General features: G+C 32.3%; 4 protein-coding genes across 5 annotated transcripts in view; 2 read left to right on the top strand and 2 right to left on the bottom strand.

The window, feature by feature from the left end:
* The first annotated feature begins 93 nt into the window (after positions 1-93).
* On the top strand, positions 94-1,425 carry LOC148937941 (uncharacterized). The gene is made up of 3 exons (XM_089083882.1): positions 94-292; positions 384-603; positions 868-1,425. Exons 1-3 carry the CDS (start codon positions 161-163, stop codon positions 1,143-1,145), a joined length of 630 nt encoding a protein of 209 aa, XP_088940008.1. The 5' UTR covers positions 94-160; the 3' UTR covers positions 1,146-1,425.
* Positions 1,426-1,998: 573 nt separating this feature from the next.
* LOC105430094 (heparanase) lies at positions 1,999-5,410 on the top strand. Its single transcript, XM_011643444.3, has 6 exons — positions 1,999-2,177; positions 2,914-3,230; positions 3,411-3,657; positions 3,904-4,263; positions 4,557-5,001; positions 5,143-5,410. The coding sequence occupies exons 1-6, from the start codon at positions 2,105-2,107 to the stop codon at positions 5,309-5,311; spliced, it is 1,611 nt and encodes a 536-aa protein (XP_011641746.2). The 5' UTR covers positions 1,999-2,104; the 3' UTR covers positions 5,312-5,410.
* LOC105430092 (V-type proton ATPase subunit S1) lies at positions 5,340-7,941 on the bottom strand. The gene is made up of 3 exons (XM_011643441.2): positions 7,560-7,941; positions 6,751-7,053; positions 5,340-6,647 (listed from the first exon to the last, which is right to left on the bottom strand). The coding sequence occupies exons 1-3, from the start codon at positions 7,836-7,838 to the stop codon at positions 6,120-6,122; spliced, it is 1,110 nt and encodes a 369-aa protein (XP_011641743.2). The 5' UTR covers positions 7,839-7,941; the 3' UTR covers positions 5,340-6,119.
* Positions 7,942-17,026: 9,085 nt separating this feature from the next.
* Positions 17,027-26,143, bottom strand: part of shg (DE-cadherin) — a 124,969-nt gene continuing 115,852 nt past the window's right edge. The window contains exons 3-16 of one of the 2 annotated variants that reach the window (XM_011643437.2): positions 25,722-25,857; positions 24,504-24,742; positions 22,978-23,001; positions 22,234-22,422; positions 21,487-21,788; positions 21,104-21,374; positions 20,396-20,975; positions 20,132-20,313; positions 18,704-20,048; positions 18,242-18,465; positions 17,950-18,165; positions 17,539-17,878; positions 17,304-17,456; positions 17,027-17,213 (exon numbers count right to left, since the gene is read on the bottom strand). In XM_011643437.2, the coding sequence (XP_011641739.2) occupies positions 17,071-17,213; positions 17,304-17,456; positions 17,539-17,878; positions 17,950-18,165; positions 18,242-18,465; positions 18,704-20,048; positions 20,132-20,313; positions 20,396-20,975; positions 21,104-21,374; positions 21,487-21,788; positions 22,234-22,422; positions 22,978-23,001; positions 24,504-24,742; positions 25,722-25,857 (4,344 nt within the window). In that variant the 3' untranslated portion in view covers positions 17,027-17,070. The remainder of the gene's footprint in view (positions 17,214-17,303; positions 17,457-17,538; positions 17,879-17,949; positions 18,166-18,241; positions 18,466-18,703; positions 20,049-20,131; positions 20,314-20,395; positions 20,976-21,103; positions 21,375-21,486; positions 21,789-22,233; positions 22,423-22,977; positions 23,002-24,503; positions 24,743-25,721; positions 25,858-26,143) is intronic. The other variant, XM_011643438.2, reaches the window with a different exon arrangement.

Genomic DNA, 26,143 nt, shown 5'->3' with positions numbered 1-26,143 from the left:
TTGCAAATTACGAAAAAAACACTACACATTTCGCCCTCGTGTAACTCGTGATTGGTTATCTAAGTATCATAAAAATTTACTAGTATGTCAAAACAATAATTGTAAAATTTGATATCGCGCGTTCTAATTGCATCAGTGTGTGATTTATACGTAAAATAAGATGGGCTACTATTGTGCTTGGGGAGATGCAAAGATAATGTCCAGCTCTGAGGAAGAGGAGGGTTATGAAAATTTGGTTTCTGACATCGGAGAAAAGAGAAAAGGACGCGCTTTGGACATCCACGGGGAAGCTGTGAGCAAAGCGTAACGAAAACAAATATGTAGCATTATAACACGATTCTATGCGAGTCATAGAATTATGCCTTTATCATAATCATCTAAAGCCATCTGCTCCGGCTCTACCGATCTCGGACGATACTGATCGACAATTCTGGGCGGAAGACGAACTGAGCAACTCGGAATCACGGCAGAGATTAATCACGAGAAGGAAACGTCGGCATAGCGTTTCCTACAGGAATCGCGCCGCAAACAAGAGTCAATCCCGCGTTCCGCGTCCCTCAAATTCCAGCTCCGATTCGACTCGCGCAGAAATCTCACCTAAAAGTAAAGTTCCAATATATTTCTATACGGGATAAAACATTAAAAATTGCAATGATAAATATCTCGAAAATAAGATATTTGCATTAATAATTCATTTTCAAAATGTTTTGTCATTCGTACTTTTTTAAATGTCGTACTCGACATCTTCAGTTGGAAATTTAAGTCAAGATATACAGTACAATATTTTTCATACGCGATGTAATTATTTGTAACATTGAATTACTGACTCGATTTAATCGAATTAAAGTAATTATTAATTGTTTATAGTACGCAGAATACGAAGATGTTGGTTGAGATCTAAGACAGAGAAATTACAATCGGGAATAGCGTCGTGCACAAGTAACGAAGAAATCTATACAGTAAATAAAGCAGTTTCTTCCGAACATCAAACTGTGTCCACTTCTGGCTCGCGTCTCGAGGGTCATAAAATAGTCTTATCGCACATAAATTGTTATGAACAACCGAATAACATGTTACGAGATGTCAAGAAAGTCCGATTGAAAAGAGCATGCGATCTATCTAAGTCTAAACAGAAAATTAAATAAAATTTGCAATATTTCAATAATCGTTACATTCAGGATATTTCTTTATAGGGAAGATAAATTGTATATGTACATATTTTACTGCGCGCCATTTTGTTACTTATCTATATAAAGAAAATATTTAAAATCTTATAGAATATATAAATTATTCACCAAAAGATTTAAAATTTTATTCTTAATCTATAACTTTATTAGGCAAAATGATACGCTAACAGTTCGTCAACATTTATACAGTATAAACTTTGCAGCTATGTTGCAACAATATTAATATGTTACAATAATGCAACAATGTTGCTGCAATATTGTAATACCGTAAAATTTGTGTTGTATGGACAAATTCGCACAAAATCTTTTGTCTAATAATACTTTTGATAAATTTATATATATCCCGGTTTTTAACCTTGGACATTATTTGCATGATTACGAAATGTCAGGTTTTTCGGTTTTTACAATCAATTTGCCGTCACATTTTGTTAATAGATTTTATTACATTTTAATTAGCATTCCATTGATAAAATTTGTAGTAGATATTTTGCAGAATCTGTCTTTGATAGATTTGAGAATTTAATTCAAATAGAGAAAATTTAGTGTTGAAATAATGAGAGTAAAACTTTTCGTTCTTTCCCGTTCTTTATTTTTCTTTATTTAGTAAAACGCAAGTATTCATCTGCGAATTAGCCATTCATCACGATGACGTGTTCTATAATTTGTCCTGTTCTATTTTTACTTCGTTATTTATATACCTACTAAAATAAAAAGTAATTTACATCGGAAAAAAACGAGACATCGCAGAAACAAATCTGTTCTTGTCTTTTTGTCGTGCCCGCCTCAATTCGCTCTCTTCGGCGCAAGGCGGAAGTTCAAGCGTTCAATTGTTCGCCGATGCGCATAAAGACCGGCGAACGCGCGTGTGACATTTGCGACGTCGATGCGACTACGCTGTGAAAACCTCTTCGACGACGATGAGCTACTTCGTGATCAATAACTGGGGAAAGAATCGGTATCAAGATCTGAATGACTCTCGCTTACGAAGCGGTAAGTGAACCTGAAACTCATCTCGCTGGAAAAACGAATACGAGATACGCTCACTCATATAGATTTGTCTTGTTCGTCTTGCTCTTGGTAGCTCTCGGATGAATCATTCCTCCTGAAACGCTATATCAATTATCTTATATCACATCCTGTCTTCCTTTATTATATATCAATGGCAAGCCGCTAACAAAATCGGTTGTTCGTCCAGCCGCCATATTTACTGAAACCCTCGTCACGTGATCATATTTTGAAACACGTGGTAATGTTCTCGAGTTTTATTTATATTTGCGGAAATATATTTCTGAAAAGAGTTATATTTACTATGAAACTTTTGTTGTAAATTTAAAATAATTATTGTAAACTTTATTTAGAGTTAAAATCCTCAAGTTCGAAATCCTAGTTTTAAGTTGAATCTTCTTTTAAATTTGTTTCTTGCATTTAAAGTTATTTTGTTTATTATATAGTATTTATCGCGTTGCATTTATCTATTATTAAAATTATATCACAGATTTGTATCGATTTCGCGTCTATTTTTTGTGTCATTGATTAGTTATATTATTTAAAAAGGAATCTATTTTATTGCTTTGTTTCTCTGCTCTTTTATGAAAATAAAAATGTAAAATTCTGTGTAAATCACTAAAATAATTGTTTCAAAAATTACGTAAATGTTACAAATAATTTTTTTGGAATTTGATATATTTTCTTTATTATCAAGAAATTTTGACATGTCTTGTTGCAGGTCCCTCAATATGCTCTATACTTTGTTACATCACGTTGGGTCTTTGCTCAATGCTGCTGATACTAACATTATGGAGCTCCAATATTCACGTTCCTAAAATCCGCACCTATGTGTTGCACTTTGATAAAGAGCAACCTCTCTTACATGTCGTCTCTGACAAGTTCTTGTCGTTTGGTCTCGACACGTCTTTACTTCGAAGAATGAAAGAATTACCTGTTGGACAGAAGAAATTTATCAATCTGGCTAGTTACCTAAGCCCCGCTTATGTTAGAGTGGGTGGAACTTCTGCGGATTGTCTGATATTTATTCAGGATCAGGTTGGTTTGCAAATTGTGACATTCTCTAGACAACAGAATAATTTTATGAATTATCATACAATGATGATACAGAATTTATTTTTTTATTTATTTATGTTCTATATTTTGTGATTATATAACATGTTAATCATTAGATATTTGTGCTTGTCTTATTGCTTTAATGTATGTTTGATGATTCAGATGGAACAAAACTCTTCTGAGAAGATTCTTAGTCCAGTGGACGGTCAAGATATTAGCAACTTTACTATTTCTGGTACAGATTTGCTCAATATCTACGACTTTGCAGTGAAATCAGGATTACGAATGATCTTTGATCTGAATGTATTGATTAGAAATCCGGATGGATCTTGGAATGATACCAATGCACGAAAGATTATTGCATTCGCTAAGAATCAAGGCATGATGTTGGATTGGCAATTAGGAAATGGTAAACAACTATAAATGTAGAGATAGTACACATATATATATATGATTGTATAGTATGATTAATATATAAATACCAAATACAAATATAAATAGCAAATACAAATTAAAAAAAAATTTAATTTTATAAATAACATTAGTATAAGTATTGTAAATATGAGCAAATATTAATTATACCACAAACCAATACATATATAATATGATATGCAAGCATATAAATTCTAAATATTTATTTTGGCAACATTTTCAGAACCCAATTCCTTTAGGCACGTGTTCAATGTAACAATCTCTGCGACTGAACTTGCGAAGGATTATGATCATTTAAGGCAGTTGCTAAATGGAGCAGGATATATGAATAGCATCCTCGTTGGACCAGAAGTGAATCATGTTGGAGATTTGAATCAAATGGGAGAACAATATGCTAAAACGTTTTTAAGTACTCAGAAGGACACTGTGAATTATGTCACTTGGCATCAATATTATTTAAATGGTCGAGTGGCTAAGATCGATGATTTCGTGAATCCTTTCACATTTAATTGGCTGCCGACACAAATTAATTCCATGAGACAATTTATTGCCGAATCGGGGAAAAATGTTTCTATGTGGCTGTGTATGTATATTAATATCAAAATATTGGATATTGCATGACAAATCACTTTTCTGCTTTTAATTTTCAAATAATTATTTCTCTTTCTATGTTATGCTATTCATGATGCTATTTTTTATATATTAAAAATATATAGGTTCCTCTCTTTTTTTAAAAACTGCAGGTTTCTTGATTTTTGAATGTATTTTTTTAAATGATATTTATCACTTATCCAATCTTTTTAGGATGGATTTCTCATTTGAGACTATATTATTGTATAGCACAAAGTTGAATTCCATAGAAAATCTAATTTATAGCAGAGACCAGCACTGCGTTTGGCGGAGGTGCTCCCGGATTATCCGATAGATTCGTAGCCGGATTTCTGTGGTTGGACAAATTGGGATACAGCGCTAAAGCGGGATTGAACGTCGTCACGAGGCAATCGTTATTCGGCGGGGATTATGCTATGGTATCGACAAATCTCATGCCAAATCCCGATTGGTGGATCAGTGTTTTCTACAAACAATTCGTGTCAGAAAAAGTCCTGAAATTGATCACGCCCAACAATTTTGGTTACGTACGATTGTACGCGCATTGCACGGCAAAGAAAGCGTTGATCGCCAGAGTACCAGCCGTTACAATTTATGGAATGAACATGGGCAAGACCTTCGCCCATGTGGATATTCCGGAATTGTTTACACAACCTAGTAAAATCATGAAGATATTCTATTATGCTCTAACCGCCGATGCTTTGCAGTCAAGGTATGTATAAGAACAGCAATCAATTCTTTAATAATATAGAAATTATATATTATTGTAAATATCTAAAATCCAAATAGTAAAAAATCTAATTTTATTATTAATGTCGAACTGAATAAATAAATCTGAATCATATTTTTACAGCGAAATAAAGTTAAATGACGAAAGTGAACCGCTAAGACTGCAACCAAATGGAGATTTGCCGCCATTTCGACCTGTGATATTGGATCCTATGAATCCTGTATTTTTACCACCATACTCTATGGTGTTTATGATAATTCACGGTGTTGAAGTTCCTGTCTGTTTGACATGAGTGAACTCGTAAAAAAAAGGGCGACAAATTAATTTTATATCGACGATTATATTATATGTTTTTCTTATACATTATATTAAACATTTATATTATAGCTTATTATAGCTTATATTACATGTTTTTTACAAACTCTTATTAACAAGGAAGCTTATATAGATATGAGTACCATTACAAGACGTATGTGCCTCTCATATTTCAAATACATATTCATCTAGCGTGTAATAACTGTTTTCAGCTCTTGATTTGCACTTGTTGCTATTTATCAGAAGATAAATATCACATTGCACTGTACAAATAATAACAGCCAATGCTGTGTGCAGTTGACCCATTTTCACGTAGATTCATTTAGCTAATTTTCCTTTTCTAATGCACATATTACATTATATTTTTTGTTTAAAAGAACACTTCCTACTCTCATATCTTTATTTAATATGATATATGCTGTATACATCTTTATTTATTCGAAAGATTTTATATCTTTCCTATGCATAAAGGCTAAATAATAAAACAAGATGTCCATCATATACAATCATCATATACAAAACGCACAATAGCGAACAATATATAAATATCGAAAGTAAGATACAAGAATATGATACAAAGGAATGATTTATACATCGAGTAAAAGTTCTTCGTAATGAGACTAGCATTATCATTAGTACTCAATACTCTCTGTTTTTGTGAAACGTGTGACACGGAGGAATTAAACGTCTAAGATGATAATATCGTCATGAACAACCAATGCAATATTATCTGAATAGATTTTGCACAAGTAATACCTACACTTGCATAACAAATTTTTATTATCTTACTCCGCAGCGGAGATCGTGATAGTTTTCCCCTTAGGATCGTCAAATCTATCCATTGTACGAATATCCATGATCATAGTGAGTGCCCATATCATAATCAATCCCAATATCGTAGTGACGAATATCCCCGTCCAAATTGGTATGCTGGTAAAACCGACACAGTCATACGCGTCGCTGAAAGTTCCATTTTTAGAATCGACTTGCACCTGCATATCTGTGATATTTAAATATGCATTGCCATTTGCAAAGACAGTTTTCGGGAAGCAATGGTAAGAGAAATTTTTTGGAAAAGAAATGTCCCGTTTGCTACGTAGAATGACGTTTCCAGCCTCGTAATTGATTTGGCTCCATGTGTAATAACCGCCGTTTTTGTTAAAGAAAAATTCAAGCGTTAAACTGCCAATATCATCAACATCTATGAACTTAATAGTTAAAATTACTGCCTCCTTATCCTTATCTGTACGACTTATTGCTTCAGAGACTTTGGATTGAGTGAGAGTCACTTCCTTTGAGTTTTCGCCGGGTGCCTGCAAGGATAATATTTATTTCATCCATAAACTTTAATATCATTTATTTTTGTGTTCATTGATCAATATTAAAAATATTCTTTTTTGTTTTATATTTCTTTACCTTGAACAACAGTGATTTACCGGAGTAAAAAAGAATTTTCTCTGTTCTTATCTTAAATTCTGTAGAATTATCATTAGCTGTATCCCTCTTTATCCGTTCAACATAATTGTAACGGCATTGTTTCCCTGTAAGTGCTGTGCATCCACTCGAATCAACATCCTTCAAGATCATGTTAAATTCATGATCGTCGTTTATATCCTCTATTGTTTTTACTTGTTTATAGATTTTCCGGAAGATCGCATCTGGCGTGACGACACATGGGAAATAAAATATTTTTGATCCATTGATAGCATTTGACAACACCTGCAACAGTTGTATACAATTTTATAATTTTTCTACAAATAAGTAACTGATATAACATTATTCTGCATATTTCATTTTGAACTCTAATTATTTGCATAGGACACATTAAATTTACATATACAAGACACAAAATACATTTCTACTTATAGGTCTTAATAAAATAAAATAATTCTGCATCAAACATTATTCATTTTTATCTTGGATACATTCTCTTCTTATATTCTGGCTTTAAAACAGAACAAATTCATGTTAAGACAGAATATTCAAAGTATATTCAAAGGGAAAAACAAGTAAGAAATACTGGAAGCAACAGATCTACAATTTATGAAGACAATATCGATAACAATTTGAATGCTAAGTGCAACTTATTTAGCGAGCTTCAGAATTTCTTGTCTCATCTTCTATTAATTATTTACACGGTCTTCTTTTTTCAAAATTCTGATAAGCGTTCCTTTTGCAAACGCAGGGGAATATGAAGTAGGATGGCAGAGAGGCGGCGGACTAACCTTGCTATTTCGTAGATCCTCGACACACAATTCGTCGGCGACGATCGCCGACTCGGTCGTATTGAACTGCGACAGACTTCTCTCGAATTCCTCGGATGTTAGCTTCTGCAGCGGACTCGACGGCGCCGTTCTGTATGTCGCGTCGTAGTCAGACGACTCGTTGTGCGGGCACCAGATCACGGCAGGTGTACAGGCGTACGAAAGCGCAAACTGACAAACCGCGAACAACATGAGAAACGGCGTGCGAACTAAGCGCGACTTTTTCTCGCCACCCGTCATCCTGGAGATCGAAATTTCCGAAACCGAGTAGAACGATCCTACGATAAACTAAGAGCAGAAGGCACTCCGAAGCACCTGACTACCCACCCTCGTGATCGTGTGACGTCTCATATCACGTGGCGGGCTGATTTCCGGATTTTAAAAAAGCGTCATCCGTCTGTACGGGCCTATCAGTATGACAGCCAATAACAATCCTAAATATAAAAATGGAATATGAATATCGGTTTTAGAAAATTCATTCATGTAAGACCAAATAAAATGATATTTTAAAATTCTCAATATTCTAATGATTTTCAAATTTATTAAATACCTATTGCTTTTTCTGTGTGTAATTTGTAAGCTATGCATCCTTTCTTAAATAATTTCATGTTTGCAAAATACATTATTATTATTATTATTATTATTTTCAAAACATAATAATGCTTACAAACCAGAAAGTAAGCTGACATTATTATCTTGATATCTAATGTCAAAATGACAACAAATAACGTAAGTTTGCTATCTGATTAATTTAATTGCCTCATAATTTTTATTATATGTTTAATATAGAAATACATTACATGGCAGACACTGAAAAAGAAGAATATGTATCTATTACGATTATGCTATGTAAATGCATAGCAATTTATTAACAATAATATAATCACAAATAATGTAACTTAATTTAATTACATTTTGTATACATTTTATATTGACATTAGTGTTCATCGATTAATTAAATATTATAAATGATTGCAAAAGAATTTTTTAAGTATTATATGTTTATTATGATATCGTTCAAGTTAACACTGTTTGTTGATTCTCGATAGTTTCTAGCATCAAATCAAAAGGATCGTTAAAGACATTTTCAGTATTATTAAAGATTTGTAACGATAAGTGTTTTTTTATTTGTGATGTTTTATTATAAAATTTTTAAAATCTACCTACAGAAAATTATAATATTATAGAATGACTAATTGACGCTATTACTAATTACTAGTAATAGCATATTTATATATTATTTTTTGAATATGCAAATTAAAACATTTATTAGAGATATTTTTGTAATGTAAGTTACGTTATAAAAAATAAGAAAATTAATGTATTTCTAATTATATGAATCGATCCAATCGTTGTAATAAGAGTGTTAGAAATGTAGGAATTCTTTTACGTATATTATCAGTCGATAGATTGCGTTATTTGATATAGTATTTATATACTTTAAAAAAAAATTGTCGGAATAATTAACACTTCACTAACATTCACATTTTATCATTTATGTCATGAACTGCAGTACTATATTTTTAAACGTGTCAGGATGTTCTAAATATATATAATTAAAATATAACAAATGTCTCAAAAGTTAATAATAACATATAACTGTATAATTCTTGCATTTTTAACAGAAAATAGATAAGGAACTTTATAAAAGCTAGTACGTTTTAATATCAGTTTATTATCAGTCCATTCTCAGAATACAATTAATGGTACAATTAATGGTTTACTGTTTGATTTGTAGGAATGCAACATTCATAACTAATCCACAGTAGTGAATGTTCTCGAAGAAGACCAGCTTCAGTATTCAATTGTTACTCTCAATATTACCTCACGCTACATTTTATGTATAAAGCAAGCAGATAAAAATAATAATTAAATTTCAAATACTCTTATATTTTCACAGAGAAATTTCGAATATCGTACAAAATGCGTAGCATTTGTAAACGTGTCGTTCGAGTATTAGAAAGAGAATTATAAGATATGTGGAGATCCTATTATCCAAATATAATATAATATATTATATTAACTCTCTCTTAATTCAGATTAACAATAGTCTGGCACACAAGTCCGGTTGATAAGATCAATGACATTTTCCTGGAGTTTATTTGTTCAAGATTTGACAATCCAAAATCCTCCGAGCTTCGATCTACAAGTAAGTATAAATCGTAAACGATATGTACATATGTATCGGTTTCATGATCCTTTCAATAAATATTTGATATATAATATTTGTAATAAATAAATAAGCTTCAAATGTCACAATAACTGTAAATGTTTTACAATAACAACTTTTTATGATTTATTAAATGTTTAAACTTCACATCTTGTACCTGAATGAATGAATATAATTTTAACAATTGATCCAACGATGCATCTTGTGACAAACAATTTGTGTTACTCGATCTAATTCGCATATCCTGATTTCTTTTTCCCCATCCGGTAGAAAAAGTTATCTGAGCTTCACCATCCGAAACAAGAATTAAGAAAAGAAATGCTATAGCGAGCAAGCTCATTGACGTCTTACAGATCCTTGAACAAAAAAAAAATACATATATATTAAATGATTATAAATTAAAAAAATGATTGCCGAATTTATTCTTATTATTATTTTCAGTATTTTTAAAAATTATTGCATTTTGATATAAAAACATTTGCTATATAATAAATCCTGTTTCCTAAAACTTGTAATAAATTAAATTTATGATGGAAATTACCAATATTTTTAAATATTCATTTTACAATCTGACTTTATGTTAAATAATAAATATTTATATTGTAACGTAATATAATATATTTGAATATTTATATAATCTGACATCATGATTGTGTTATGAATATGTATAAAATATATGCATATGTAAAATATGTTTAAAATTAAAAGCATTTCATGAATGAAATTCGGAACATAGCATAACAAAAATTTGTTTATGTATGTATATAATAGCTGTGTATAAATTTGTAATAATAAAGATGATACATTTAGTAATTGTATCATCACATAGAAAAAAAAAATTTGCAAAAGGCTGTTAAACAATTCACAAAACTTTGCACGTAAACTGAGTTACTGATAAAATTAAACAATCTCTCTCTTTCCCTACGGTTGTTTTATCAAGAACCGAAGAATTCGTTTTAAGTACTTGCATTTATTTAAATCAAACTAGATCGCTAGTTTGTCGAAATTAATGTGACAACTCGGGCTAGAATAAATAGTTGCACTATTTTCACGGGAAATAAAAATAAAAGATGAAAAAGATAGAAGAACTCACATAGTAACACACTTTTTTTAAAGACCGATTTATCTTTTTGCTAAAGAGAACGCACACAATATCGATGTGCAAAAGATGTCGTTCACAGATCTAAGATGCGGTTGCTGTTTTTATACCGGACCCCTTGCTACAAACGCGCGCGCACATTACAACATCCCAGTAGATTCAATCACTACCCTGAAAGAGAATAATGAAAGTTCTGCGTCGGCGTTAGGCGTTTCGCTGTACGATCCCTCCGGAGTTCGTCCCTTGCATGATTTCAGTACAGAAGTTGAAACCGAGATATTTCATGAATAATCATGAGTGATCTATACAGAGATAAATTAAGAAATATAATTACGTTTATATTGTAACTCTCCGGATAATTGTAACCTTACACCTCACTCCGAGGCCATCAGTTTTCTTTCTATACATGCATATACCGTAATTAGTATAAGTATCTGATACAAACAAGATCAATAAAATTACAAATTATGCACAGCAGAACAAACGTTGAACGCTGAATATTTATTTGTTACGTTTGTTATATTAAAATATCAAATTATACAATTATATATAGATTTATATATAGATTTTGTTTTTGTAATCTTGTTACATAAATGTTAAATATAATTGCAAAGATAATATTCTTATATAAAACAAGAATAAAATAAATTAAGATGAAATTTTTTCATATAATATTTTAGACAGAGAATTGGTTCTAAAAATTGGAAATTAATAATAAGTAGAAATTTGAGAGAGAGAGAGAGAGAAAGAGAGAAAGAAAATTCAGTATATTCGGAGAGAAAATAAGTATTTATTAAACAGAATAAAAAATATTTTATTTGACATAGATTAAAAAAAGAACTGTGTCACAAAATTTGCTACCTATTTCTTCTTCATTATTTTTTCCCCTTGGTTAAAAAGATTTAATAACATATAAAAATTTTTTTATATTATTAAAAAGAAAAATAGAAAAAAGATAGAAAAAAATTTTATCAAAATGATTTGTGTACATGTATGATATTATTCATATATATTATTATTATACATATTATTCATATATTAATCTGATTACCGAAAATCAATGATCATTTTAAATCTCATTGCAGAATATTTGAATCTAATATAATCAAAGCATGTAGTTTAGTGAAATTCAAGCCAGCTGTTTATAGTCCCTAATTAAAATTACAAGATTACGAAGAAATTACGAATTATCAAAATAAAATTAATCACATTCGAGAATCAATCTCACAATTCTCTTAACTTATCAAAGTTTATCAAAAATTGTTGTAATTTTACTATACATGCAAATGAAGAAAAAAACATTTCAAATTATATAATGTACGTTTTAACTTTACAATAGACGAAGCAAGCGGAAGAACAATACAAATCTTGATGCTTATTTTTTTTCATAAAAGTAACATTCATCTTCATTTAAAATTATTTTTGTACACATACGTTATCATTGTGGTAATTACATTGAAAAAAGTATTATTTGCGTCACTTATTACCAAATGAAATTAGTGTGTGCGACCATGACACTCGTTGGCTTCTGACTAATTTGCTAACGAGAAACAGAGAGTAGGATGTGAAGCCTCATCGATTGGTAATGCTTCATCAATCAATGATGAATGACCGTATATTTAACAAAGTATATAGAATTCTCGTGACAATATCGTCATACGATCGTATGTCGTAATACATTAAGATATTAGTCTTAAAAAAAAAAAAGTAAAGAACTTTTTCCTTCGTGGATTAGCGGGCAATAATTAAGATAAGAAAATATATTCGATTTTCACTTTATTGCTACAAAAAAGAAATTACACATAATGTTTTCGAGCTAAAGGTGGATCAAAGATAAAGAATAATGGTGCGCTCATATGCGTTGCCGTCAATTATCACATATTAAATGGTTCACCATAGTTCTTATTTTTCTAAATAATGTACAAGCTTGTGTACACGCACGCGCATTATATTTATACATTATATCTTCGTATCTAATTATTTGAGTTTTTTACAATATGTTTTTATTAAAGTGTAGAGTAATACGTTAAGACCCGATTAGGATTTTAATTATTAAGATATCGCATCAAAGAATCCTTCCCTCTATCACTTAAAGGCAGTGTTTGAGTAAACATTTATCAACAGCATTTATGAATTCTTTATACTTTATAATCTATTGTTAATCTCTGTGAATAATAGAAATGACAGTTGCAGGCATATGAACTTGATGAGGAAATACTTAACAATCATGTTAATCTTTTTTTTTTTACAATGCTACAAAGTGACACATTGTACAAGTTTCATGGGCAAGTCATCTTAAGAATCTTTTAACAGGTGAGTAAGAAAAATGTCTCTTCGTGGGAAATGATAAAATTCTTATGTCTCTGTATAATTCCGTAAATAAGATAATTAAAACAAAGCGAGCAATATGTTTATTACTAATTGTCCCCGGCTTTGACAAATTACTCTAAAGTACTCTAAATTACTCTAAATTATTATATCAACTAACTTTTATATTGTATAAACTTTATATTAAAGTAACATCTTTGAACAACGCTTGCCAAGTATCGCTTCATTATAAAAAGAAAATAGACAGCACGGCAGTGCGCAAGAGTTAACTTTTACCATAGATAATTCTTGTTGCATGGATTTCTTATTTCTATCCATCTCTCGTTTTAATCGTTGTTCAATGGCAAGCCCCTAAGTAGTTCATAGACATTCCTAAAGGAACGTTTGAAATCCACCCCTTCACTCTTGAGATCACACATATCCGCTTAAGTTATGTTTCTTATCATATACGTGCATATCATACCTACACGAATTCAATTTCACGATATGTATTAAGACTGCGCAGTACGTTGAGGTCTTTCCAACGTCTCATCAACAAAAAACAAATATTGATGTCGCTTCCGATATCTCAAGTTATAATATTTGATAATTGCTTTTATGCATAAGAGCTAGGATAATTTTATATTTTAAATATATGTAAGAACACGATATAACGTTTCTCGGTTATTTGTATAGCTCTGCGCAGAATGAATGAATTATTGAAAAATTACTGAGTATAATTATATGTACAGATTTTGTCGAGACATTTTTTTTGAATTTTTTAAGACACTTTTAAATCATAATATTCGTACTGCTATTATGTGTATTCACGATAGATATCAAAATATATTCAATGAACACTTCTTCAAAACTTACCTCCTCACGGATGAATTATAAAAAATAATGAATCTTAAAGCAAACAAATAATCGAGAAACGTTTGTATCAAACATTTGTATCAAAGTATTATATCCCAACGTAATCACTTGTAAATAATACCTATGTCATCTTTATTGTATGTAAGAATCTTAAAAATAAGAGCATCCATGTATACATCCATATACAAATACTAACCGCATGAAGACGTAGCGAAAATGACGAATGTTAGTATTGTGAAATAGTGGCTAGTTAATGAAAGACGCGCAGAACAAATATTTCCACGATGGAGAATGTGCTAAGTCATCCTGGAATTATTTGTGAGCCGTAATATACAGATTTTATCAAGTTATTAGGTAAAACAAGGAGAAAGTCGATGTCCAAAGCGCGCTATGGCACTTGATCTTCATGCATCGGTTCTTTATTATTTGTCTATATCCGCGGTCGCAATAGTGTGGAATACTCGAATCAGCTTATAATGATAAAAATCCTACTAGCGGAACAACATTACGGACAAACTTGCGATGAAAACGATCCATTCGCAAGAAGTTTACATTATAAAGGATATAAGTGTCTGTATATATACATATTGTATGCATGTGTGAGTATATTTTGACGATCGAGCGTGGCACAGTAGTCAACGCACTTTTTTATGTTAGAGGTTCCGGATTCGATTCCCGGCAAAGTCAAAAATATTTACGCTCCTCTCGGAAGGCAATGGCAAATCACCGAGAGTAACTTTGCCGTGGACGTCTCTCTACCAAAAATTTGCCAAAAATTTCGGAACTGGCATTAAACTGTCTCATATACCTGTGTATAATCATCATGCGCACCACAGGTATATGAGAAAAATCACCACGCTCGGACATGGGCAATAGGACTGAGAAGAGAGTAAGTATGTATATATATATGCATACATACATACCCCCTCCCGCACACGCACACGCGCGCACACACACACACACACACACACACACACACACACACACACACACACACACACACACACACACACACACACACACACACACACCACACACACACGCATGCATACATATTTGTGTTGAACATATATCAAATATAACAATATGCTCTCGCAATGTACGTATTTATCTGATAATACAGATAATATCGTTATACATATTCCTGTGGCATAATACATCTTCTTTCTCATTCACACATGTAATGTAATTATTAAAATACTATATAAATTAAAAAAAAAAATAGAAGAATGTCACTACTTTTTCTTTTATTCTCATAAGAAGAATGTTGTCCATATTCTTTTACAATTACCTCATTGACCGTTTGACATTATTCGGTTTTTCTTCATATCTATATATATCTTAATATATATATATATATATATATATATATATATATATACTTTTTTCTTTATATAATGTATGTATAAAAAATAGTCTGGAAACTTTGTAACTTGGCGATTGCCAAACTCAAGAATGCAGATTAGCAATTGACAAAAACTATATCCTCGTTGTAGATTATTAGAAAATTGTAATATATATTATTGACGTTTTACGAACTGATATTTAATTATTCAGCTCTCTTTGTTACTGGAATGTAATGCTGTAAAGCTAACAATGCATGTACACAAGCTAGTGCTTTTCTTGAATCTGGCAGTCACGACTTTATAAAGTTACTCAAGTTTTCCTAGACAGCGAGTTCTAAAGTCAGTCACATAGCATTTCGTCGCTATTACTCAATGATAAAAAAATATTAACAAAATAGACAGTAGTTTTTTCTCTAGTTCTAACTCGATGAATGAATAATTAAAAAAAGATTGGCTTAATACTTTGCCAATATATAGTAATATCTCTTTTTGATTTAAAGAAAGAAGAGAGCGTATAACAAATTTTGACCAATGAGTAATTTTTGTACATAATATATTTATCTAAAAATATTTCTGATAAAAATTTAAAAGAAAACGAAGGAACAGGTTTATATAAATATTATTGATTTTTTTTTTATGTACGATTCTTTGATTTTTATTTTGAAAGATGTTAACAAAATTTTTCTCTCCTCCATTTTTCTTTCTATTTTATATTATCTTCTTTTCTCTTCTTTTCTCTTTCTCTATCTCTCAGTTTTTCCTCTGATTATATCTTCATATTATCATATTTCCTCCAATAGTAAGTAATCTCCAAACAAAATAATCGACGAAGTATTAAGCCGTTTACATAATACAACATTTATGCCGCTGGTACTTCTAACTAATAGAGCATCGCTTACTATATAATCTGGTTGAAATATGTAATTATATTTAAGTATAATTAAATTTAAAAAAAAAAATTTACATATGCATGGAAATGTCGATTGTCCTTAACAACTTGATGAAAATACAAGAACACGAAAATCCAGAACTTTTACTGTTCATATCCGTGCAACGTACAGTGAACGCACTATTTTCTCTCGTCATCCATTTATACACATATATCACTTCTAGTGTAAAAGTATAACATAAATGCGCTAAGTTTTATCGACACAATATAAAAATTCATTTTAAGGGTCAGTATAAGATACGCATCACTTTTACGAGTAAACGAAATTCATATAGCGTCTGTATAGTCACTCATAATTATAAAGTTTATTTCGTCTACTAATAAATCACACGTTAATTACACATGCGTCTATAAGATGGCGTCTCTTATACATCTCTTCATCTGTTGAATTAGAGTAATCGGTAAATGAGACCACGTTTCGTATCATTTAAGTACAATAGATGTTTCTTTCCAATTCCCTCGTTTCTTTCCAATTAATTGGAATTGGAAGCTACAACAGCGCACAAATCTGCACAATGTAAAATTTCCGATACGTATGCTCCTAATTATGATTACATAAACCACAGCTGGAGCTGGAGCAAATCTGCAAGCTGTATACGTTTTTCTAAAAAATAAAATAATGATCACTAATATATGAGTACTGAACTATAAAATTGTAATAAGACTGAAAAAAATAATTACCTATGTTAAAATTTTATATCTATGATGTTCTCATTTAGGAAAACTCAACACCAACTTTCGCTTTCTCGTTCACCAACGCCATCACTTTCTTCGTCACTCGGATCTTCTCCATACATATCTGCCAATTTCCTAAATCTTGGTCCAAAGTTAGATAGATAATTAAATTTGAGATCTCCATCGTCAGTACCTGTTAATAAAACGAAAATCGATGAGATTAATATAAAAAATAAAAAAATGTAAATTTACTTTAAAAAAGAAAAGATGTAAAAATACTAACAGGAAGCTAATGACGATAAATCGCCTTCCGAATTGCCCTCTCCCTCGTAAGCGTAATGCCTTACGTCGTCAAATGGATTTGTGTCGGGATCTTTATCGCAGCTTTCTTTCTTACCATCTAGAAAGCCACAAATGTCTGGAACTTCGTCGGCCCCTTTAAAAAAATTTTCTCTTTCTAGTTTTTGTACAACAAATCTATAATGTAAATATTTCGATGACATTTGCCATTATCATACCTCTACCCTGTAGGCCAACTGGAGCTATTTTCGAGTCGATAGGTGGTGCATCATAAATCGCTCTCAGGACATTTAAATCGTAACCCGTATCAACTTCACCGCCTCCTTCGTCCTCATAATTAATAATATTTTCTCTGATATCATCCATATCCTTATATAGATCATCCGTCTTTCTTCTATGCACAACTACCGCCACAAGCAATATTAGCAATATCAATACACAAACCAAAATAGCTACTATAAAGTTCGTATCAATTCCGAACGAGATGGCTTTTGCCATGCTATGATCGCAGCCAGGATCTGCGTTTCTGGATAATGATGGCATACCCAAGTTATACGTCTAAAACAAAAAAATATAACATAATCTCTCCTTATGTCAATTTTTTCATTATTTCTGATTTCATTACTTACATTTCCATTGATTGTCATATTACGTATACAACCAACGAATCCTTTGTCAGTCGGTTCATAACTCCATCCTAACTTCGATGCTAAATATGCTAAATTAGTTACTGTACCGCCTACTTGCATTGGACTGTTAACATTTAGAAATTCATTTCGGCCGTATGGTGCAGTAAGACTCATGCAAGCAGAGATGCTGCATTTATCAACTATCATCTCTATTGACTGAAAAAAAAGAACCGTATTAAAATTTGCATATTCGATTTGGACAAAACAATAAACATATAATAAAACTTCTTACAGTTTTCGTCCAATAAATGTCTATTCTGTGGTTCCTGCCATCTGTTAATTTGATCTGTTTGTGATCTAGTCTTACAGTCCCTGTTCCGTAATCTACATATAAAACAGCAAAACCTTGTTGAAGTTCCAGAGACATGAAATCTTGGATACCAAGCTTAGGACTGTAAGTCATGGGACCGAAATAGAATACAAGACCATTCTCCGTATGTGGCGTTATTTCCAATCCTGTGATAACAATATTTTAGGAATATAAAAGCTATAAAGCTAATTAGTTGGAATTCGAAAATAGTTATTTTAAGAAACTGTCGTCGTCATACAGTAAATGTCACAAAGACACTTACTATGACACTTACAATGATTTCCATTGATCATTCTTTTGTTAATTTTTCCGAAATTCTACATTATACATTAATAAAAATGTGAAAATAAAAGCTAGAAGTGAGACCAATATGAATAAACCTACCTAAATGTGAATCGGCGCAAGCTTGACCAGGCGGCGGCATTATAGCCCAGCCATCTCCGCGAAAGCCAATACCCAATAGTTCGCACCTCGGACCTTCTAGACCAGGTGGGCACTCGCATCGTGCTGTCAAAGGAGTACCGCCGTTTAAACAGACAATAGGCTCCGCTACATGACAAGTGCATTGCGGATCTACAACCGCTCTAACACCAACAAACGAGCTGGTATTAGTATAAACACCATATGGAATGTTGCTGACATTCAAGAAATTACGGCAATTTGAATCGTTACAATGAAGTTTTTCGATTAGGCATTCATCGATGTTCACCAACAAAATATCCGCCTTCATCTCCCGTTCGATTTCTTTCGAATGTTGCGCTAAAATCGTGTTCAACTTCTCCGGAGCGTAATAAGGACTCCCGTGCGCTGAAAATCGAATGTCGAGCAAGCTTTTATTGTTATGATGAGGCGAATGAAGCACAGTGAATACGTCGACATTTTCGATTGATGTATTCAGCATAGTTGCCAATTTTTCTTGGAATATTTCCTTCTTACTGACGCCAGATTCGTCAGGTTCCACAAATTGCTCTGCTGTCATACCATAAAACCGTATAGAACCGGATCTATCTACGGCCTCTTCAGGAAGTTCCTTGATAGTGACATTCACATAGGCGTGTACTTGATGTGAATCAATAAGACGTCCTTGCTCGGTGACGATGAATTTTAATACAAAAGTGTTATTTGATATACCTGACAATAGAGTGATCATGCCGGTACTGGTATTCAAATGAAAACCATCGTGAGGAGAAGCCCAATCGAAAGATTTATCCGGCAAATCCCAATCATCCGGATCATTGACGTAAACGCGTCCTATTTCTATGTCAGGAGCTTCTCCTTTATAATTGTAAACAAATATGGAACTCGAGCCCTCTTGCATGCGATTGTCATTCTCGTCGCCTATGATCACAGTGAGTGTGGAAGTACCGGTCAAAGACGGTTTACCACTGTCCGTGATCGCGATCGGTATATCGTAACTTTTTCGCTCTTCGCGATCAAACACTACCTGCGTATATAAATTAGTCTCACGTATGTCAAATTTAGATTTGATTTCATCATCTGCGTTTTCGGCAATTCTGAATTCAAATGGCGGGCCATTTTCTTCGGAGTCGTAATCCCGTGCCTTCAACTCGGTTATCTTGCCAGCTGGTTTGTTCTCACCCCAAATGACAGGATAAGGTATATCGAGAAACGGTGCATTGTCATTTATATCGTTGAGCGTAATGTTAACCGACACCAAACTTGAAAGAGCCGTAGACGAACCATCCTCGTCTCTCGCCATCACAATAACCTGACAAAAACGGTGAAAAGACAATAATGAAAAAAACGAAATTAATTTCTCAAAATATCAATTTGATATAGTATATAACTTACAGCCCACGTTGAATACCCATTCGGCGGATCACGATCTAAAGGCTTTTTCAATTTCAAACAACCATACTTGTCAATTCCTATCAAGAGTTGTTGATCTTCCTTGACGATAAAATAGGCAATATGTTGATCGGCATTTCTGTCTTCGATATCTGGGTCATAAGCTATCACAGTGGTGATACATCCTAAAGAAATAATAATCAGAAATTTTGTTACAAAATTATCGAATATTCTGAATGATAGAAAATTCAATTTTTAATATTTTACCATCCACCAATGTTTCTTCGTTTATGTTCGGACTTGTATTGAACTCTTCAAAGACCGGTGGATTATCGTTAACGTTTTCGACAAAAATCTCTACTTGTGCTGTATCATTGAATACACCGTCAAACGCTTTTACAGTTAAATTGTATTTGGTGATTTTTTCATAATCAAGTGTCTTGTTAACGCGAATTTTTCCCGTTGTAGCTTCAATGTAAAAGCTGTTATCAGTGTTTCCTGCTATGATGCTGTACGTGACAGGACTCGCCGTATCGGAATCAATAGCTTCGACTGTAGTTATAGGCGCGTTAATATTTACGTTTTCGTAAACTGAATTATGGGTGTACACTTTCTGAGTAAACCGAGGAGGATTGTCATTCTTATCAGCAATTTCAATTTGGAACACCTGTTGTCCTCTATTGTGTTCCCCGGTTTTGAACAAAGCACTAGGCGAATTATCCATTGCTATTATTTTAACATTATAGGTATCTTCAACTTCTCTGTCGAATGTTACTAATGTTGTAATATTGCCGGTTTGCGGGTCGATGGCAAAGAGGTCCTTAAAGTTGTCCAGCTGGTAAGTGACCTTTTGAGAACGAAAGTCGAGATATTGTATTAAGTGTAAAACATAATGAAACTTTGATGCGTAGTTGTAATAAAAGACTTTCTTAGAGCACAAAATTTACATTTTATACATTTGTGTAATTATAATACCTGATTATTAGCGGAAGTTCCATCAGCGTCAATAGCTTGCACTTGCATTACAGGAACACCTCGGGGCTCATTTTCTAACACACTTCCTCTTTTGATATCGCGGAAGACTGGAATGTTGTCGTTTACATCTAATATTTCGATATCGATAAGTGTTTCAGCTGCTAACTGATACTTGTTTTGTACTCTTACTATTAGCGAGTACTGCCTGTTACTTTCGTAATCAAGATGCTGAGATAACTTGATATCCGCTACATCTTTATTAGATTCTAATCTATAATAAATATAAAATATTTATGTAAAACGCATTTGTTAATTATTTCATTTCATGCTGTATAAAATGAAAAAAAAAAAAAAAAAAAAAAAAATGGTAAATCGTCTGATACCTGAACGTGTTTTTCTTGTTAGACTGTTCCGTTCTGCCAGTCACAAGCTCAAAGACTAAGTAGGAATTGTCATAATTACTGGAATTATCAATGTTGCTAATTGCTTTCAAATGGACAATGCTGGCATCGAAGTCGCTAAAATTTTCCTGAAGTTTGATCGGTTCGGACGGCCGCGGTAGAAAAGTTGGCGCTTTCTTATGCGATTCCACAACTCGTATGTCAAGATCAATGACATAGCTCTTTGGGATTTCGCCAGTATCCTCGGCAGAAGCTATCATATTGAATTTATAATCTGGATTCCGCTGCACAAATTCATAATGATCACAATGTAAGACATTTACGTGATTTGTTAAATAAACTGCGAGAGCTCAAGCTTGTCGAGAAAAATGAATCGATGCGTTGCATTATTTATCAGGACTCGAGGAATATTTTATTTTTAATAAAACATGAGAAAATATAGTCATGAATATTTCTCTTGATAATTCAATGCGCAAACGTGTATATTCAATGTGTAAAACGTGTTTAGTTTAGTTAAAAATAGTACTTCCGAGGCGAATACACGTTCACGTAAAAAGAGTTCATCGATGAAAATTTGAACGACAATTTATAATAAAATGACGAAGCTATCGCTACTCAAACTATCAAAGTATGTAGTGTTACAAGTGCTCTAGTTTAAAAGTAACATTGTAAAGCGAAGTTGCGTTAGGCGCTACCCTCTTAACATCGTTTCACCCTCGCGTTACTTACCTTTATAGCTTTGGCCAGGAATATGACACCGGTGTCGCGGTCTATTCGAAAGTATTCAGCATCCTCCGATTTCTTAGCTGTTAGACCATACCGTACGATGGAATTGTCGCCATCGTCGATATCAGTGGCAGAAACGCGCATGACCTCGCGACCCACAGGTAAATCTTGTGGCACAGATTCCGTATATGCCTGCGTACAACAAGTCAAAATGCATTAGAAACGACGTGCGCATGTAAAATGAACTTAAACGTGATACATTCTATGCAGTGTTTTCATATAAATCATGCTTATGACGTGCAACAATTATTCGTAAAAAATACATGCGCGCGCGCGCGCAAAACACGCAACACGCATATACATGCATATATGCACGCATGCTAATTTATCTGTTCATTTGTAATAACATAATAAAACAATAGCTTAAAAAATAAAATTGTTATGTATTATTATTTCTTCAATAATAATAAATGGTGAACGTAGTTAATTACATTAAACGTCTTGACAGTTATCAAAGTAATTATAATAAATTAATTACTTGTTATACCTGTGTATCTGTTCATATCTCGAAATTTAAAAATATTGCTTAAAATGTACACAAAAATCCATCCAATATAGTGAAAAATATTTTCAAGTGAAATTATTTCGTGAAATACGCAAAACTGTACATAAAAAGAAGAAACACAACTTAAATTTTCATTTTTTATATTTATATATCAAGCAACATTTAACGCTGCAAGTACCAACCTTCCACACATCTCCACGGAAGACCTGAGATTGGAATGCAACAAAAAATTCAAGCGATATTTGTTAATATAGAAGCTGTTTGCAGGATTGGGAAGTTACTTTTTAAAAATAACTCGTTATCGAGTCAAAAAAGTAACTAGTTACTAATTCTGAATAGTAACTTATTATCGTTATCATTACTTAAAAAGGAACGATTAATTATTTTTTTCGTATCTTTTTAATACTAAAACGAGATCAGATTAAATAAAGAATAAATTTTTCTCATTTTTTTATTAAACTATCAGTGTAACAATAATTAAACTTTATCTTAAATTCATAAGACTAAAAAATTTAAGAAAATTTTAAAATATTCAAGATAGAAATACAAAAGATGTGATTTTCATTATCAAATTCATAAATGCAGCAAATTCACACTTTTTTTTATCCTCCATTCTCTGTTTACAAATTTGTAAAAGACGATATTTATAAAATCTATTCTTGTAATTATGATAAATTATTCTAAAAATTATTCTTAAAACGAGTCTTAAATATAACAACAAACTACGAATATTGATTGAAGACCAAACATTGAATATATAGAAATTATATAATAAACAGATTCAAAATATAAAAATTATATAAAATAAATATAAAAACGATGAAAGTAAATTCGTTATCGTTACTTAAAAATATAACTACGTTACCGTTATAGTTACTAAAAAAAAAAAGAAAAAGAAAAAAAAACGCTACTCTTTCACTTCAATTAAAAAAAAAAGAAGAGAGAGAGAGAGAGAGAGAGAGAGAGAGAGAGAGAGAGAAGAAAGGTAACTATAACGGTAATGTAGACATATAGGCATTATAAGTAACGCGTTACTTCCCAACCCTGTTGTGTGTGTTAGTTTATGAAGAAAAAAATTAATTCATAAATAAATATATTATCAAAATAAATCTCCTCAATTTTATCGATTTCTATAAATTTTTGAAATGTTTTACGTATTAAAATTTCTTTTAAATATTCAAGTATAGGATATATAAAGAATAGATATAAGGATAAATATTTTAAAGATAGATATAAGGATAAAAATTTTAAAGAAGAATTAATCTTTCTTTTGGTAACACGTTATTTTTTTTTCAAAAAATATTTTTTCCAAAAAATATTTTATATCTTTTATTTTATCAAGAATCATTCTATTATTATAAAAAACGTCATTTCATACGGAGAAAAGATGAATTTCTTTAAAATAATCTTGAAATTGAAGCTATTAAGTAATAAGACTAATTCTGAAGAAAAGAATTTTAATTGTTAATCTATATATTTGAATATTTCGGAGAAATTTTAATAGGAGTGAAAAAAAATGTTGACTTTGTTACGTATATATATATATTGGCCTTGGTACTTGTTTTCCTAACACAACCCAATCTATTACATCTATTGCGGAGTACGCATAATGCAGGCGCGTATTTGTATCATCCAGACTCGTATTTGCAGATACGAAATTGTAAAGGAGTTAGTAACGAGTTAATAACTTAGATAGTTAGCAACGTACCACTTTGTCGAATACAGGCTCGTTGTCATTGATGTCTTCAATAGTGACTTTAAATGTGCATACGGCATCCAACTGCGGCCTTCCATTGTCGGTTGCGAGTACCGTAAGGTAAAACTCCTTTTCTCTGGAGGGTTCATCTCTGTCGATCCACTGGGTCGTCCTGATGAGACCCGTTCTATTGTTGATTGTAAATTTTATCCTCTCGTCAGGACCAGTCACAAGACTATACGTGATAGTACCTAAAAATACAAAATCAGACAATCCGTAATAATACAAATACAATTGAGACCTATCGTTCGAAGGTTTTACAAAACTGATTCTATGAAAATACAAATTCTCTCAAAAATATCCTTTGAAACCGAAACTTTTTAAAAGTATTGAAAAACGTTGAAAGTTTTTAAATGTTTTAAAAGTTTTAAATAATTAAAAGTTATTTTTTTCCCTAAAAGGGAAAATTTCAATATCTGAAATAAATTTAAAATATTTATTAATAAAATTATTTTTTTATACGTGTAAAACAGAGAATAAATGAAAATAGTAGCATGTAAAAAAGCAAATATATATTTAACTTCGATAATATATATTTAATTTCGAGATTTTAAATACATATATTTTTAGTTTTTAAATGATTCAGGAATCAAACGTTTAAAATTATTCTTATATTTAATTAGTCTTGTACGATAAGTTAATTATTACTTTAAATATATTCTAGTTAAATATGTTCTATCGCAGTTTACTGGCACGAGAGGGAAAATTAGACACATCTTCGTTTTATCAGTTAATAATACAGCGAGATATTTCCATTCGCCTGACGCATCTATTTCTAGATAATAGCAATTTTTTATCTCATTCGCACATTCGCGTATTATTTTATTACATGTCGCATGTTACTCGCGTCAGAAATATTTTATTACATGTCGCACGTTACTCGCGTCAGAAATAATAAATGAACAGTCAAAAATATATCCGGGACATTACGTATCATTAAAAACAAGCTCAGACGTGTAGCATCTCTCTCTCTCTCTCTCTCTCTCTCTCTCGAATCTTTTTCCCCGTTTGTTTCAAGTCGGGGTCAAGTCGGAAAACTTTGGGGGTTCATAAAAAGCGGCTCGCCCATATAGCTTTTCCTTTTTTTATTACGTGCATAATTTATCGCGACGTTTTACGCGTGACACACGCGACGTATACGCGTGTTGATATCACGCTGCTATACAATACCTCCTTCCTCCGGTGGATCTCTATCCTCGGCATGCACTTGGAACACCACAGTGCCAATCGGTTCCTCTTCCTTCACCGTTGGCGCGTAATTCGAGCAATCGGAGAACACCGGCTTGTGGTTGTGATTTTCATCGTCCTGAAAGCACAAGAGAAACGGATGGCTATTAGGGGTTGTTACGCTCGGCGCGGGGCATCCCTACGAAAGACGTCCGGGGGATTAATCGGTAAACTTGGCAAGGAGAGAGGGGACGGAGGGAGGGAGGGGGGGAGTGCTGAGGGGGAAGACTTTGGAGAACAAGGCGCTCGATAAATCAAAGCTCTCCTCATAAACCAAGCGCCATTAATCACAGCGCGGACTCCGACGGTCTATTATGTCGCGTTTTCCCTCATAAAAGATCCAACAGTCCAAAGAGGGAGAGAGA

The sequence above is a fragment of the Pogonomyrmex barbatus genome, unplaced genomic scaffold, assembly GCF_055798465.1.
Source record: "Pogonomyrmex barbatus isolate J1 unplaced genomic scaffold, ASM5579846v1 scaffold1, whole genome shotgun sequence".
In the NCBI taxonomy this organism is placed as follows: domain Eukaryota; kingdom Metazoa; phylum Arthropoda; class Insecta; order Hymenoptera; family Formicidae; genus Pogonomyrmex; species Pogonomyrmex barbatus.
The sequence above is the reverse complement of the archived record's forward strand: the minus strand, read 5'-3'. Positions and strand labels throughout refer to the sequence as shown.